The following is a 15308-nucleotide window of genomic DNA, read 5'->3' as shown; positions in this document are numbered from 1 at the left end:
GGGACCTTGGGAGGATAGACCTGCATTAGGAATGTTTTGGGTCAAGAGGGACCTTGGAGGGACTTGAATCAGGAATGTTCTGGGCCAGGAGGGACCTTGGGAGGAGGAACTTGAATCAGGAATGTTTTGGGTCAAGAGGGACCTGGGAAGGACCTGAATCAGGAATGTTTTGGGTTGGGAGGGACCTGGGAAGGACCTGAATCAGGAATGTTTTGGGTTGGGAGGGACCTGGGAAGGAGGGACTTGAATCAGGAATGTTTTGGGTCAAGAGGGACCTCAGAAGGAGATACCTGAATTGGGAATGCTTTGGGTTGGGAGGGACCCGGGAAGGAGGGCCTGCAGTGATTCCACTGCTCCAGGCCTGGTGTGGGGACAGGTGAGGATCCTTCCAAGAATGTGTCCCTGCCACCCTTCAAGGACCGGGTGTCAGGACTGGGATTCCTGTTCCACACCCACCATCCCTGCCATGCCCAGGAAGTCCTGGCTGCTTTCACTCCTCCTCATCCTCTCCCCACAGGCCAGGACATCTACTCCACCATCAAGAAGAGCCAGCAGAACGGGAAGATCCCTCGGTTCCGCCGCGTGAGGGGCGGGGGAGAGCTCTACACCAGTGACACCGTGATGCAGAGTGAGTGGGGACATTCCCAGCAAGGGGACATTCCTGGCAGTGGGACATTCCATGGGGCAGGGGCAGGAGAAGCTCCAGAGCCTCTTGTGGGTGTCAGATTAAGCAAAACTCATTAGTTTTGCTTTGCTGGCTTTTGCAGTGCAGATATGGCTGTAGATCCACCAAAAAATGAATGTTTGGGTTGCTTTAGCCAAGTCAGCAGGCTCAGACACCAAATGTTTGACCAGTTCAAGCCCAAACAAACCCTTTGTGACCTGTTTGGAGTGCCAGTGCCAGCCAAGGAGTGGCCAATACCCAGTGGTGACAAATATTGGTGTGAGGCTGCCCACAAGACCAATCCCATAACCAACTGGTGTTATTGGTTCCCTGATCTTCTTGAAGCACTTTCTGGACATCAAGAACTGGAAATTCCTGGTTCTTTGGCAATGGAATTTTGTGCTGAGGGAGATCCACAGCTAAATGTTGATTCCCCACTAGAGAAACTCCAGTTTGTGGTGCAGCTGTACTGCCCCAGTGCCCCCTAAACTCAATCTGACAGATCAGGTGCCCTCGGTGCCAGCCAGCAGGAAGCCAGCTTCCCCTGAGCCCTGCCCCAAACCAGCACAAAAGAGACTTCCCTGTCCTTGAGGTATGGGGAAATGAGGCTGGCAAGTCCCTCCTGCGGGGTGGAAGGAAATTGGGTTGTGTAAAATGCAAAATGTGGCAGCTGCCCCACAACATTGGGCAACTTCCATTGCAGGCAGGGGCCCTGGCAAACCCCAGCCAGGCCAAACCCAGGGAGGGGACACGGGGAAAGGACCCTGCTCCACTTCCCTGGGCTTGTGGTGGCTGCTGTGGTGGCTTCCCGGGGGGGAAATGGGGGATTAATGGGATAAAAACGGAATTAAAGTAACAGGGGGATAAAACAGGGAGGGGGAAACCAAGGCAGGCCTGAGAGCCCCAGGGCTGCCAGACTGATCCCTGGAGATTCCCTGCTATGGAAACAGCAGCTCAGGATGCTCAGAGGGACCCAGGGGTGCATTAATAGGAATGGTGTTATGGGGTTTTCCCAACGCACAGCACGGATTGCTCCTCCTGAGGGATCCGTCCTTCCTTCCTTCCCACAACAGCTCCCAGAGTCAGGAGGGACTCAGGTTTCTGTGGCTGCCTGGGCTTCCCCAGGCTCCAGGGAATGAGTCTGTGCAGTCAGGCAGGAGGCACTGGGAAGGTGGCACTGATGCCTCAGGTTTAGCTTTTGTATTTTCAGATTCTGTTCTGCTTTAGTGTGTGGGTCTGGTGAGCTGAGTTAGGGGATGCTGAGCTCTCTGCACAGAGCAAAACAATTCCTGCTCTAGCTGGGGACCAAGGCCAAATGATCCAAATCTCAGGCCCAAGGGCACAAACAATGTGGGCTGAAGAGAGAAAAACAAGAAGGATGGGATTTCATAACCTAAAGCTGCAACTGGACAATTAATTCCAATATGCAAATGAAGCAGAACTTACAAAAGTCAGAGACCTTTGTGTCCATTTTTGTGACCATTTTGGCTCATCTTGGTTGGCTCTTGTGCTGCCCAAGGTGGATCCATTGGGGAAATCCTTTTAATAAATCCCTGTTTTATTATTTAATTCTATCTAGTCTCAGTTCTAGCTCAGCCTTCCCAAAGATCAGCAGGGCCAGCCTGGGCTCAGATCTGTCCTTTCCCTGGGCCACAGCCATGTCCCACTCCCTGCCCTGCCCCCACCAGATGAAACCAGGTCCAAGCTCTGTCCCTTGCCTCTCCAGACCCTCAGTTTGTCAAGGCCACCACGCTGAGGCACGAGGAGCCTCACCAGGACAAGATTTATTACTTCTTCCGCGAGGACAACCCCGACAAGAGCCCCGAGGCGCCCCGCAACATCTCGCGGGTGGCCCAGCTGTGTAAGGTACCTTGGGGACAGGCTGGGGTGGCAGCCAGGACAGCTCTGGGGGAGACAGGGCACGTGTCAGCTTCTCTGGGCTGACCCAGGCTTGGTTTGGCCCCTCTGAGAGGGGCACAGCCTTGTCCTTCAGCCTTATAGGGGAGAGAATTCCCTGCTCCATCTCACCAGGAAGGCAGGAACGGGATTGTGGCAGCATCCCGCAGTTCCCCATCAGGATGGGCATTTTGGGGTGTTCTCCCCCAAACCCTGACTCCCTCCCTGCTGTCCCTGTCCCCCAGGAGGACAGGGGAGGAACCAGCTCCCTCTCAGCCTCCAAGTGGACCACGTTCCTCAAGGCCACCCTGATCTGCGTGGACCCCGTCACCAAGGGCAACTTCAACTGGCTCCAGGACGTCTTCTTCGTCCCTGCCGGTGACTGGCGGCACTCCAAGGTCTACGGGCTCTTCACCAACACCTGGTGAGGGGCCCTGGCCCAAATCCAGGGCTGGAAAACAGCTGGAGCAGGCACGGCGGCGGGCACAGCCCGATGTCCCCCTGACCCTGTCGTTGTCCCCTCAGGGGGAGCTCTGCCGTCTGCGTTTACTCCTTCGGGGACATCGACAACGTGTTCAGGACATCGCGGCTCAAAGGCTACAACGGCCCCACCCCCGAGGTCAAACCCGGCCAGGTGAGGGAGGCCCGGGGGACCCCGGGAAGGGGACACGGAGGGAGGGACCGGCTGGGAATGGAGGGAGGCTGGAAAAGGTCTGATCCCTTCGTGGGAAGCACGGGGAGAGAGGATCTCAGAGGGCACCTGGCACGGGCACAGTGACAACACCCGTGGGGCAGAGCTGTCCCTTCCACTGCCATCCTCAGTGCCCTGCCATCCTCTGACTCTGCCTTTTGTCCCCTCTGCCCGCAGCGCGTCCCCTCGGGGCAGCATCTCACCCTCTGATGGTCCCTTCTGTCCCCTTCTGTCCCTTGTGTCTGCATTGGATCCCCTTGGGGCAGCACCCTCTGATGGTCCCTTTTGTCCCCTCGGGGCAGCACCCTCTGATGGTCCCTTTTGTCCCCTCGGGGCAGCACCCACTTACTCCGGTCCCTTTTGTCCCCTGTCCGGCAGTGGGTCCCCTCGGAGCTTCACCTTCTGATGGTCCCTTTTGTCCCCTTTTGTCCCCTCGGGGCAGCACCCTATGACTCTGGTCCCTTTTGTCTCGTTCTGTCCCCTCTCCTGTACTAAGTCCCCTCGAGGCGGCACCCTCTGAAGGTCCTTTTGTCCCTTTTGTCCCCTCCGGGCAGCACCCTCTGATGGTCCCTTTTGTCCCCTTCTGTCCCCTGTGCCGCATTGTGTCCCTGCTGTGGGCAGCACCCTCTGAGTGTCCCCTTTGTCCCCTCCTGTCCCTCAGCGTGTCCCCTCCGGGCAGCACCCTCTGAGTGTCCCCTCCTGTCCCGCAGTGTGTCCCCTCGGGGCAGCACCCTCTGAATGTCCCTTTTGTCCCTTTCTGTCCCCTCGGGGCAGCACCCTCTGATTGTCCCTTTTGTCCCCTCCTGTCCCTCAGTGTGTCCCCTCGGGGCAGCACCCTCTGAGTGTCCCCTTTGTCCCCTCCTGTCCCCTGTCCCGCAGTGTGTCCCTGCTGTGGGCAGCACCCTCTGAGTGTCCCTTTTGTCCCTTTCTGTCCCCTCGGGGCAGCACCCTTTGAGTGCCCCCTTTGTCCCCTCCTGTCCCGCAGTGCGTCCCCTCGGGGCAGCACCCTCTGAGTGTCCCCTCCTGTCCCTCAGCGTATCCCCTCGGGGCAGCACCCTCTGAATGTCCCTTTTGTCCCTTTCTGTCCCCTCGGGGCAGCACCCTCTGAGTGTCCCTTTTGTCCCCTCCGGGCAGCACCCTCTGAGTGTCCCTTTTGTCCCCTTCTGTCCCCTCGGGGCAGCACCCTCTGAGTGTCCCCTCCTGTCCCTCAGCGTGTCCCCTCGGGGCAGCACCCTCTGAGTGTCCCGTTTGTCCCCTCCTGTCCCTCAGTGTGTCCCCTCGGGGCAGCACCTTCTGAGAGTCCCTCTGAGTGTCCCCTCCTGTCCCTCAGCGTGTCCCCTCGGGGCAGCACCCTCTGAGTGTCCCCTTTGTCCCCTCCTGTCCCGCAGTGTGTCCCCTCGGGGCAGCACCATCTGAGTGTCCCCTTTGTCCCCTTCTGTCCCCTCGGGGCAGCACCCTCTGAGTGTCCCCTCCTGTCCCGCAGTGCGTCCCCTCGGGGCAGCACACGCCGAGCGAGACCTTCAAGATCGCGGACAGCCACCCGGAGGTGGAGGAGCGGGTGGAGCCGCTGTCCCCGTCGCGCAGCCCCCTGTTCCACAACAAGCACCGCTACCAGAAAATCGGCGTGCACGAGGTGCCCGCGGCCGACGGGCACCGCTACAACGTCCTCTACCTGGCCACAGGTGCGGGGACACCGCGCAGGGACATTCCCCGCGGGCAGGGCTGCGTGCCCAGCCTGGCATATGTTCGTCAGGCAGCGGCGAGCTGCCAAATTTCGGGAACAGCAGAACGCTGCCAGGCTGGCTGTGTGGGCACAGGCGGGCTGCGGGCAGCGTCCCAGGCACGGGGGAGGCGGGCACGCTTCGTGCTGGGGGGCAGAAATCGTTCCCCAAGAGCAGCTCGGTTGGGTTTTGGTGCTGCCCGAGCTGTCCTGGTGCCTCCCGTCTGTGGGATGTGTTCCCTGGCACTCTGAGGGACCTGCAGGGGTTTAAATTGTTGGTTTTGTGATGGAGACAGTGCAGCCGGCTCTCGGTGGGTGGCTGGGGTTGGATTGGGGCCCACGAGTGATGGATTTGGGATTTTACAGCTAGGGAGAAACAGGGAAATTGAGAGAAATTGGGAAACAGAACAAGAGAGGTAGAAACAGAGAAATAGAGACAGTTGCAAACAGAGAAAGAAAGAAAGAAAGAAAGAAAGAAAGAAAGAAAGAAAGAAAGAAAGAAAGAAAGAAAGAAAGAAAGAAAGAAAGAAAGAAAGAAAGAAAGAAAGAAAGAGAGAGAGAGAGAAGAGAGAAAGAGAGAAAGAGAGAAAGAGAGAAAGAAAGAAAGAGAGAAAGAAAGAAAGAAAGAAAGAAAGAAAGAAAGAAAGAAAGAAAGAAAGAAAGAAAGAAAGAAAGAAAGAAAGAAAGAAAGAAAGAAAGAAAGAAAGAAAGAAATAGAAATAGAGAAACAGAACAAGTGAGGTAGAAACAGAGAAATGGAGACAAACAGAAAAAAAAAAGAAATAGAAAAATAGAGCAACAGAGTTAGAGAGAGACAGAGAAACAGAGTTAAAGAGAAATAGAAAAATAGAGCAACAGAGTTAGAGAGAGACAGAGAAACAGAGAAAGAGTAATAGAAAAATAGAGCAACAGAGTGAGAAACAGAGTTAAAGAGAAACAGAAAGAGAAATAGAAAAATAGAGTAATAAATAGAGAAACAACGAAATTGAGAAACAGAAATACAAGAACAAAGAAACAGAGAAATATAGGAACAGAGAAAGAGAGTTAGAGAGAAACAGAGAAATCGAGAGAAATAGAGAAACGGAGCTATAGAGAGAAACTGAAATAAAGACAGAAAGAGAGAAACAGAGTTAGAGCGAAACAGAGAAAGAGAGAAACAGAGAAATAGAGTTGAAATAGAGAGAAACAGAGGGACAGGGCAATAGAAAATTTGCAGAATCCTGGGTCTAAACACAGCCTGCAGGGTCCTCCTGGGCAGCCTGATCCCACAGGAAGGGCTGTGGGATGGGCAGAGTCCCCTGGGGGTCCTGCCCGAGCTGGGCTTCCCCTTCCCCTGGCTGAGGGGAAAAGGGATCCCCCTGGGAAGGGGGAACCCCGAGGATTCGCACCCCTGTTCCCTCGGGGTGCTGCTCCTGCCCTCGCTGGGTGTCAGGTCTGGGGGGCACCTCCTGGCACCGTCACCCCCTCACCAGGGCTGTGCCCTCTCTCTCCCCAGACAAGGGGTCCATCCACAAGGTGGTGGAGCTGCCAGACGGGGTGCAGAACATCGTGGAGATCCAGGTGTTCCCCAACAAGGATCCCATCCAGTCCATGATCCTGGACCACACCAGGGTGGGTCCCTGCTCCGGGGGTGGGAGAATGGGGTGGGTCAGGCATGGGAGGGTCAGGGCCAGCCCCGGGGCCTGGGTGTGAAATCATGGAACTATTTGGGTTGGAAGGGACCTTTTGTGATCACCCTGTGACCTTTAATGATCATCCAGCCCCACCTTCCACTATCCCAGGGTGCTCCAAGCCCCAATGCCCACCCTGGCCTTGGGCACTTCCAGGGATCCAGGGGCAGCCACAAGGAATTCCATCCCAGCCCCTCCCCACCCTCCCAGGGAACAATTCCTTCCCAATATCCCATTCATCCTTGCCTTCTGGCAGTGGAAGCCATTCCCTGTGTCCTGTCCCTCCAAATTCCCTCTCCAGCTTTCCTGGAGCCCTTTGGGCCTTGCAAGGGGCTCTGAGCTCTCCCTGGAGCCTTCCCCTCTCCAACTGAGCACCACCAGCTCTCCCAGCCTGGCTCTAGAGGAGCTCCACCCTCAGAGCATCTCCTTGGCCTCCTTCCAGCAGCTCCAACTCCTTACTGACCTCCCCTGGGACACGGAATGACCGTTGCTGTGCTCTCCTCCCGCAGGCCGTGCTCTACGTGGGCTCCAGCCGCCGCGTCCTGGAGCTGCCCATGGACATGTGCGGGGCCTACCGCAACAACTGCCACAGCTGCGTGCTGGCCAGGGACCCCTACTGCGGCTGGGCCAACGGCTCCTGCCTCTCGCTGGCCCTCAGCAGGTGTGGGGGGCCATCCCCACCCCAATCCCACCGGGCAAACACCCACACCCCCAGCATTCCCCTCCTGGGCTGAGCGCGTGCGTGGGTTTGGGGTGGATGCGTTGTGCCCAAAGGTTTGGGATGCTCTGTGTGGATCCATCACTCTCTTGAAGGGTTTTGGGCACCCAAATGCCTTTTCCCAACACTTTGGGGTGCTCTGTGTGGATCCCTCCCTCCCTTGAAGGGTTTTGGGCATCCAATCCCTCTCACCAAAAGTTTGGAGTGCTCTTTGCGGATCCATCCCTCCCTTGAAGGGTTTTGGGCACCCAACCCCTCTCCTCAGGAGTTCGGGGTTCTCTGTATGGATCCATCACTCCCCTAAAGAGTTTTGGGCACCCAACCCCTCTCCCCAAGAGTTTGGGGTGCTCTGCATGGATCCATCCCTCCCCTTGAAGGGTTTTGGGCATCCAATCCCTCTCCCTGAAAGTTTGGGGTGCCCTGCATGGATCCCTCCCTCCCCTGAAGGGTTTTGGACACCCAACCTCTGTCCCCAAGAGTTTGGAGAGCTCTGCATGGATCCATCAATCCCTTAAACGGTTTTGGGCACCCAACCTCTCTCCTTGAAAGTTTGGGGTGTTCTGTGCATGGATCTATTCCTCCCTTGAAGGGTTTTGGGCACCCAACCCCTTTCCCCAAGAATTTGGGGTGCTCTGCATGGATCCCTCCCTCCCTTGAAGGGTTTTGGGCACCCAACCCCTCTCCTTGCTGCTGGGTCTCGCGCTGGTCATCTCCAACCTTCTGAAACTGGGATGGATGGGGGAGATTCCCATCTCTGAACCACCAGTTCCTGAAGTTCTGTTGGTGCTTATTTCTGTTCCCATCCCCCAGGGACGTGCTCCAGAACCTGAACTTGGACTCGTGGCAAGGAAGCTGCCAGAGGGGTGACGTCAAGGAAGGTACGTGGAGATGTTGGGGTTGGGGAAGGAATTGTTGGATTCTCCAGGCTTTGGATGAGTTTGGGTTGGTTTAGATGGGTTTGGGTGGGTTTGGCTGTGTTTGGGCAGGTTTGGTTTTGTTTGGGTGAATTTGGAAGGATATGGGTGGGTTTGGATGAGTTTGGGCGGGTTTGGAAATGTTTGGACGAGTTTGAATGGGTTTGGATGGGTTTGGGTGGGTTTGGATGGACTTGGATGAGTTGGATGGATTTGGATGGATTTGGGTTGGTTTGGTTGGGTTTGGATGGACTTGGATGAGTTTGGATGGGTTTGGGAGGGTTTGGATGGATTTGAGTGGGTTTGGGTGGGTTTGGATGAGTTTGGGTAGGTTTGGATGAGTTTGGGAGGGTTTGGATGGATTTGAGTGGGTTTGGATGGGTTTGGGAGGGTTTGGATGGATTTGGGTGGGTTTGGATGGGTTTGGGAGGGTTTGGATGGATTTGGGTGGGTTTGGATGGGTTTGGATGGGTTTGCATGAGTTTGGATGGGTTTGGATGGGTTTGGATGGGTATGGACAGGTTTGGGTGGGTTTGGATGGGTTTAGGCAGGTTTGGGTTGGTTTGGATGGGTTTGGGTGGGTTTGGATGGGTATGGACAGGTTTGGGTGGGTTTGGATGGGTTTGGGCAGGTTTGGGTTGGTTTGGATGAGTTTGGATGGGTTTGGGTGGGTTTGGATGGATTTGGGTGGGTTTGGGTGGGTTTGGATGAGTTTGGGTAGGTTTGGGTAGGTTTGGATGGGTTTGGATGGGTTTGGATGGGTTTGGATGAGTTTGGATGGGTTTGGATGGGTTTGGGTAGGTTTGGGTGGGTTTGGATGGGTATGGATGAGTTTGGATGGGTTTGGATGGGTTTGGGTGGGTTTGGGTGGGTTTGGATGAGTTTGCATGAGTTTGGATTGGTTTGGATGGGTTTGGATGGGTTTGGATGGGTTTGGATGGGTATGGACTGGTTTGGGTGGGTTTGAATGAATTTGGGTAGGTTTGGATTAGTTTGGATGGGTTTGGGCAGGTTTGGGTTGATTTGGATGGGTTTGGACAGGTCATCTGTCTCAGGTGTCTGCTAAGGAAGGCAGGAGCCTCCCCTGAAATAGAAAATGCAAACCCCCTTTCTCCAAATTATTATAATTTTGAAATTCGGTGCTCTCAGGCAGAGACATGGGAGCAGCAATAACAGGGCAGAGCGGAAATTTTGAGGAGTTCTCTCTCACAAGAGAACTCAAAACTCTCTCTGAGCATTCCCCCACCCCACTAAAACCCAGACAGCTCCCAGCTAACCCACCCTCACCCCGTGTCCCCGCAGACGACTTCCACAACGTCTCGGTGATGCTGCAGTCCCGCTACTACCTCAACTGCTCCATCGAGTCCCACTACGCCACCTACAACTGGTACCACGAGGACGTGCTCATCAAGAGCTGCAACACCTCCCACCCCCAGCACGACTGCTTCCACTTCATCCCCAGCGTGAGCCGCGAGCACTACGGCCGCTACGTCTGCGTGTCCGAGGAGGACGGCTTCCGCCAGGCGCTGGTCAAGGAGCACCTGATGGACCACCAGCGCTTCCTCTGGCAGCGCGGCCATGCCCCAGCCGTGTTGGCCTCGTGGCTCCGGCTGCTGCTCGTGGTGGCCCTGGCCGAGCTCTTCCACTGACGCCGTCCCGCTCGCCCTGCCCGTGGGCTTTGAGCGCCCCTCGCCGCCGGCCTCGCTGGCGGAGCCGCGGGAGGAGGGCGCGACACGCGGTGGCGGCCCCGCCGGCCAGCCATGCATGCGCTGATGCTCAGGGCGCGGCCGCTCCTTGCATGTGATGAAGATGAGGAGGAGGAGGAGGAGGAGGAGGAGGAGCCGGCCCTCGGCCTCCTCCGGACTGTGGGATGCCCGCTGCCTCCCGAGGTTGGGGCTGGGACGCTCCCGGCGAGTCCCCTCCTGCTTGAGGGGGGCTCGGGTCGTTGTTTTGTTTTTTTTGTTTGGTGTGGGAGGGAGGTCGGGAATCGGCGCACCACGCGTTGGGAATTTGCATGGAAAAGCCTCGGAAGGTGACTGGAGTTGGGGTGTGGGGACGGGGAGGGGAGGTGGGAGCAGAGCCCGGAGCGGAGCGGGAGGCGCTGGGAGGATGCTGGAGACGCACAAATGCTCCGCAGGCGGCTGAGCCGAGCCGAGGGGCAGCGCAGGGGCCGTGGCCGCTCCCACCCTGCCCTGGGCGCCCTCAGGGAAAGCGGCCGCGGATCTCAGGGCACCGGGGGGGCTGTCCCCGCCTCTGTCCCTGTCCCCGCGCTCTCGGAGGTCTCGGAGCGAGACTAAACTGTGAAAATCGGGATTTTCCCCCTGTGCAAAGGGGGCGTCCCGCTCCTTGTCCCAACCTCGCCCAGCCCGGAGCGGCCTTGCCCTGGGCGGGGACACCCAGGGGACACCCTGGCCGTGCTTCCAATGCCTGTCCCGGCTCCTGCTCACTCAGGAGAGGCCACGTCCGGAGCCAGAGCTTCCTACTGCACTACATGCCCAAGATGTTCCCCATCCCCAGTCCAGGACAGAGCTTCTCACAGCCCTTCTCAAAGCACTTTAACTTTGTGGACTAACAGATATTTATTATACCGACTGCTCGTTTCTGTCTTGTAGGATTTTATAATATTACAGCAGGTGGGGGCGGATCACAGGAGAGGAAAATTTAGAAAAAATCCACCACAACAGCTACCAAAAAACCCCCCCCAACCCTTTCAGACCTGTAACCAAAGCGGATGGTTGGAATAAAGAGTGGAAAAAAGCAGCAGAGCGCTGTGGTTCTCACTGGGAATGATGGGGGGAAATCTCCCCTGTTTTTTTCTATGTCCTGCTCTCTCCAGCCCCTGTTTTGGGGCTCCTGTTTTGATCCAGCAGCAAATTCCTGCTGGAAATCCCAAAGGAGGGAGTGAGCAGCAGCCCTGGGAAGGGAGGGATGGGAATAGCGGTGGGGTTTGTGGTGTGGAGCCATCCCCCCTCCTCCTGCCTGGGATGCTCCGGATTTTTGGGAAAAGCGAGTTGCTGGTCGGGAAAATGGCTGGAGAGAGGCGGGGAACGGGAATTCGGGATTTTGGAAGGTGCTAAAAAAGGCGGGAGCGACCGAAGCCTCCATCAAATCAGCCGGGGCACAAAGGGACTCGTCCCGGCCCATTCCCGGCTATTCCCGGTGCTCCTGCCCACAGGGAATATTTCGGGATGGGCGAATGAGCTGCAGCTCAGGACTGCAGTGACACAGCCGGGTGGCACTGAGGGGACCCCGCTCCTCACTGGGGGAGACTTGGAAGCAGAAAAGCGAAACCTTTCCCTGCCTCCATCCCTCTTTGGCACAGAATTCCCGCTGACGCCGGCAGCGTGCGGGAAGGGAGAGGCAGGAGCCGGGAGCGGGCGATTCCCGAACCGGGAACGGGAATTTTGGCAGCCCCGAGGGGTGGGATCGAGGATCGCAGATCCCAGAGGGAATTTTTGGGTGCAGCGCAGGAACTCCGAGCTGTTCCCATTCCCAGCTCCACCGGTGTGACCCCAAAGATCCAAAATCCCGGGAAAGATTTTGGGAGAAGCGCACGAAGGTGACGCTCTAGAACTCCCACTCTGGAACGGATGGGAGCGGGTGCAGGCTGCCAGGATTCCAGTTTAGCTGCCCAAAATCCCTTTCCTTGCCCAAAAACCCAGCTGAGAGAGGAGGGTCGAGCACCCCGGGGACAAGCGGAGTCCCCGGGTGACAGTGACACCGGCAGGTGTCCCCTCGCCGTCACCTCCCCGTCCCTGGGGGCAGCCAGGACAAACCGCAGGGATTTTTTTTTGCCCAATTCCCCAAGGAAAGCAGCGCAGGCCGAGCCCTGCGGGTGTTTTTATCCCGGGACACGCTCCCAGTCCCGCCCGCTGATTCCTCAGATCCAGAGAGCCAAAACCCGGGATTTGTTGTGGCCCGAGGGAGCCGCGCTGTCCCCGCGCTGTCCCCGCGCTGTCCCCGCGCTGTCCCCGGGGTTATTCTGGTACCTGAGCTCACCCGGGATGCTCCAGCACACGGGCTCAGATATTCCAGCAGCTTTTCCAGCCCTTTCCCGGCGCGGGCAAAGCGGAGACCTCCCCGCCCCATGGATACCCTGTAGGGACCTGCGGAGGGAGCCGCCTGCCCTACAGAAAACCCCAAACAACGACAAACACACCGGGAGCATTTGGGGGTTTTCCCAGAGCTTCTTTCACTATGCAGTGTGTCCCTCGGTGTCCCTCAGTGTCCCCCAGTGTGCCCCTGTGTCTCTCAGCGTCCCTTGGTGTCCCACACTGTCCCTCAGTGTCCCTCCATGTCCCCCAGTGTCCCTTTGTGTCCCCCAGTGTCCCTCCATGTCCCTCAGCGTCCCTCTGTGTCCCTCCATGTCCCCTGGTGTCCCTCCATGTTTCCCTGCGTCCCTTTGTGTTCCCCAGCAACCCTCCATGTCCCTCTGTGTCCCTCTGAGTCCCTCAGTGTCCCTCCATGTCCCCCAGTGTCCCTTTGTGTCCCTCAGTGTCCCTCCATGTCCCTCGGCCTCCCTCTGTGTCTCTCGGTGTCCCTCCATGTCCCTCGGTGTCCCTCTGTGTCTCTCCATGTCCCCCAGTGTCCCTCCATGTCCCTCGGTGTCCCTCTGTGTCTCTCCATGTCCCCCAGTGTCCCTCCGTGTCCCTCAGTGTCTCTCAGGATCCCTCGGTGTCCCTCCATGTCCCTCCATGTCCCTCAGTGTCCCTCTTTGTCCCTCCATGTCCTCCAGTATCCCTTTGTGTCCCCCAGTGTCCCTCCATGTCCCTCGGCATCCTTCTGTGTCCCTCCATGTCCCCCAGTGTCCCCCAGTGTCCCTCAGTGTCCCTCAGTGTCCCTTTGTGTCCCTTTGTGTCCCTTTGTGTCCCTCTGTGTCCCTCTGTGTCCCTCGGTGTCTGTCCATGTCTCAGTGTCCCCCAGCGTCCCTCCGTGTCCCTCAGCATCCCTCTGTGTCCCTTGGTGTCTCTCGGTGTCCCCCAGTGTCCCTTGGTGTCCCTCGGGGTCCCCCAGTGTCCCTCCATGTCCCTCCATGTCCCTCCTAGTCCCTTCGTGTCCCCTGGGCCCAGCGCAGGGGGACAGGAGGGGGTGGCACTGTGTCACCATGTCCCCAAGGCGTGGGGCTGCAGCCGGTGGGGTTTGGGGCTGGGACAGCCATGGGGACAGGGACAGGAGGGGACAGGGACAGCAGGGGACAGAGCCTGGGCCTGGCAGGGGACAGGAGGGGACAAGGACCATGGGACAGGAGGGGACAAGGACAATGTGACAGGAGGGGACAAGGACCATGGGACAGGAGGGGACAAGGACAATGTGACAGGAGGGGACAAGGACCATGGGACAGGAGGGGACAGGGACAATGGGACAGGAGGGGACAAGGACCATGAGACAGGAGGGGACAAGGACAATGGGACAGGAGGGGACAAGGACAATGTGACAGGAGGGGACAAGGACCATGGGACAGGAGGGGACAGGGACAATGGGACAGGAGGGGACAGCTCCGCGCTCGGCAGAGGGAGGGGACCGGCGCTGTCCCCGCGCGGTGGCACTGACGGGCCCGGCGCGCCCCCCGGTGTTTGTCGCCGATGTCGCATCCGCCGCCAACCCCGCTCGGCGTCCCCGCTGCTCATCGATGTCCCGGGGACACCCCAAAGAGGGGACCCCCGTGTCCCCCTCTCCATTGTCCCCCACCCCAGCGCCTGGGGACAAGGGACAAGGGACAAGGGACAAGGGACAAGGGACAAGGGACAAGCTTTGTCTCCGGCTCAGGTCAATCCAAAGCCATTCCCAAAAGCTCACAGGGGATGTTTGGGATTTGGGATTTGGGATTTGGGGATTTGGATTTGGAGTTTAGGATTTGGGATTTGGGATTTGGGATTCGGGGTTTGGGATTTGAGGTTTGGGATTTGGGATCTGGGGTTTGAGGTTTGGGGTTTCGAGTTTGGGATCTGGGGTTTGGGGTTTGGGATTTGGCATTTGGAGTTTGGGGTTTTGGGTATGGGGTTTGGAATTTGGAGTCTGGTATTCGGAATTTGAGGTTGGGATCTGGGGTTTGGGGTTTTGGGTTTGGGGTTTGGGGTTTTGGATTTGGAGTTTAGGATTTGGGATTTGGCGTTTGGGATTTGAGGTTTGGGATTTGGGATCTGGGGTTTGAGGTTTGGGGTTTCGAGTTTGGGATCTGGGGTTTAGGGTTTGGGATTTGGCATTTGGCGTTTGGGGTTTGGGGTTTTGGGTATGGGGTTTGGAATTTGGAGTCTGGTATTCGGAATTTGAGGTTGGGATCTGGGGTTTGGGGTTTTGGGTTTGGGATTTGGGATTTGGGGTCTGGGATTTGGGGTTTTGGATTTGGAGTTTAGGATTTGGGATTTGGGGTTTGGGATTTGATGTTTGGGATTTGGGATCTGGGGTTTGAGGTTTGGGGTTTCGAGTTTGGGATCTGGGGTTTAGGGTTTGGGATTTGGCATTTGGCGTTTGGGGTTTGGGGTTTTGGGTATGGGGTTTGGAATTTGGAGTCTGGTATTCGGAATTTGAGGTTGGGATCTGGGGTTTGGGGTTTTGGGTTTGGGATTCGGGGTTTGGGGTTTGGGGTTTTGGGTTTGGGATTTGGGGTCTGGGATTTGAGGTTTGAAGTTTGGGATTTTGGGTTTGGAGTTTGGGATTTTGGGTTTGGAGTTTGGGATCTGGGGATTGGGATTTGAGGTTTGGAGTGTGGAATTTGGAGTTTGGGATTTGAGGTTTGGGATTTGGGGTCTGGGATTTGAGGTTTGAGGTTTGGAGTTTGGAATTTGGAGTTTGGGATTTGGGATTTGAGGTTTGGGATTTGGGGTTTGGAGTTTGGGATTTGGGACAGAGCCCAGGAATGCCGGGCTCTCTGGGCGCCCCCAGCAGTGGCAGCGCGTCCCCAAGGCCACCCCCGCCGGGTGACCCTGGCTGGCGGCCCCCAAGGCTGTCCCGGCCGGGGTGCCCTGCCCCGCGCTCCTTATCGCTTTCGGGGCGCCTCCCGCCCCTCTGCCAAGGCCACCCCGGGTGTCACCTGTC

At 57.4% G+C, this 15308-nt stretch overlaps 1 protein-coding gene across 1 annotated transcript in view; it reads left to right on the top strand.

The window, feature by feature from the left end:
* SEMA7A (semaphorin 7A (John Milton Hagen blood group)) overlaps window positions 1-11020 on the top strand; it is a 32862-nt gene extending 21842 nt beyond the window's left edge. The window contains exons 6-14 of the mRNA XM_058033064.1: window positions 518-628; window positions 2391-2530; window positions 2806-2984; window positions 3086-3194; window positions 4735-4933; window positions 6467-6582; window positions 7151-7302; window positions 8170-8237; window positions 9576-11020. Of these exons, the coding sequence (XP_057889047.1) occupies window positions 518-628; window positions 2391-2530; window positions 2806-2984; window positions 3086-3194; window positions 4735-4933; window positions 6467-6582; window positions 7151-7302; window positions 8170-8237; window positions 9576-9922 (1421 nt within the window). The 3' untranslated portion in view covers window positions 9923-11020. The remainder of the gene's footprint in view (window positions 1-517; window positions 629-2390; window positions 2531-2805; window positions 2985-3085; window positions 3195-4734; window positions 4934-6466; window positions 6583-7150; window positions 7303-8169; window positions 8238-9575) is intronic.
* The last annotated feature ends 4288 nt before the right edge of the window (window positions 11021-15308 follow it).

The sequence above is a fragment of the Melospiza georgiana genome, chromosome 13 (assembly GCF_028018845.1).
Source record: "Melospiza georgiana isolate bMelGeo1 chromosome 13, bMelGeo1.pri, whole genome shotgun sequence".
In the NCBI taxonomy this organism is placed as follows: Eukaryota; Metazoa; Chordata; class Aves; order Passeriformes; family Passerellidae; genus Melospiza; species Melospiza georgiana.
Note: the sequence above shows the minus strand (reverse complement) of the source record. Positions and strands in the feature narration are given on the sequence as shown.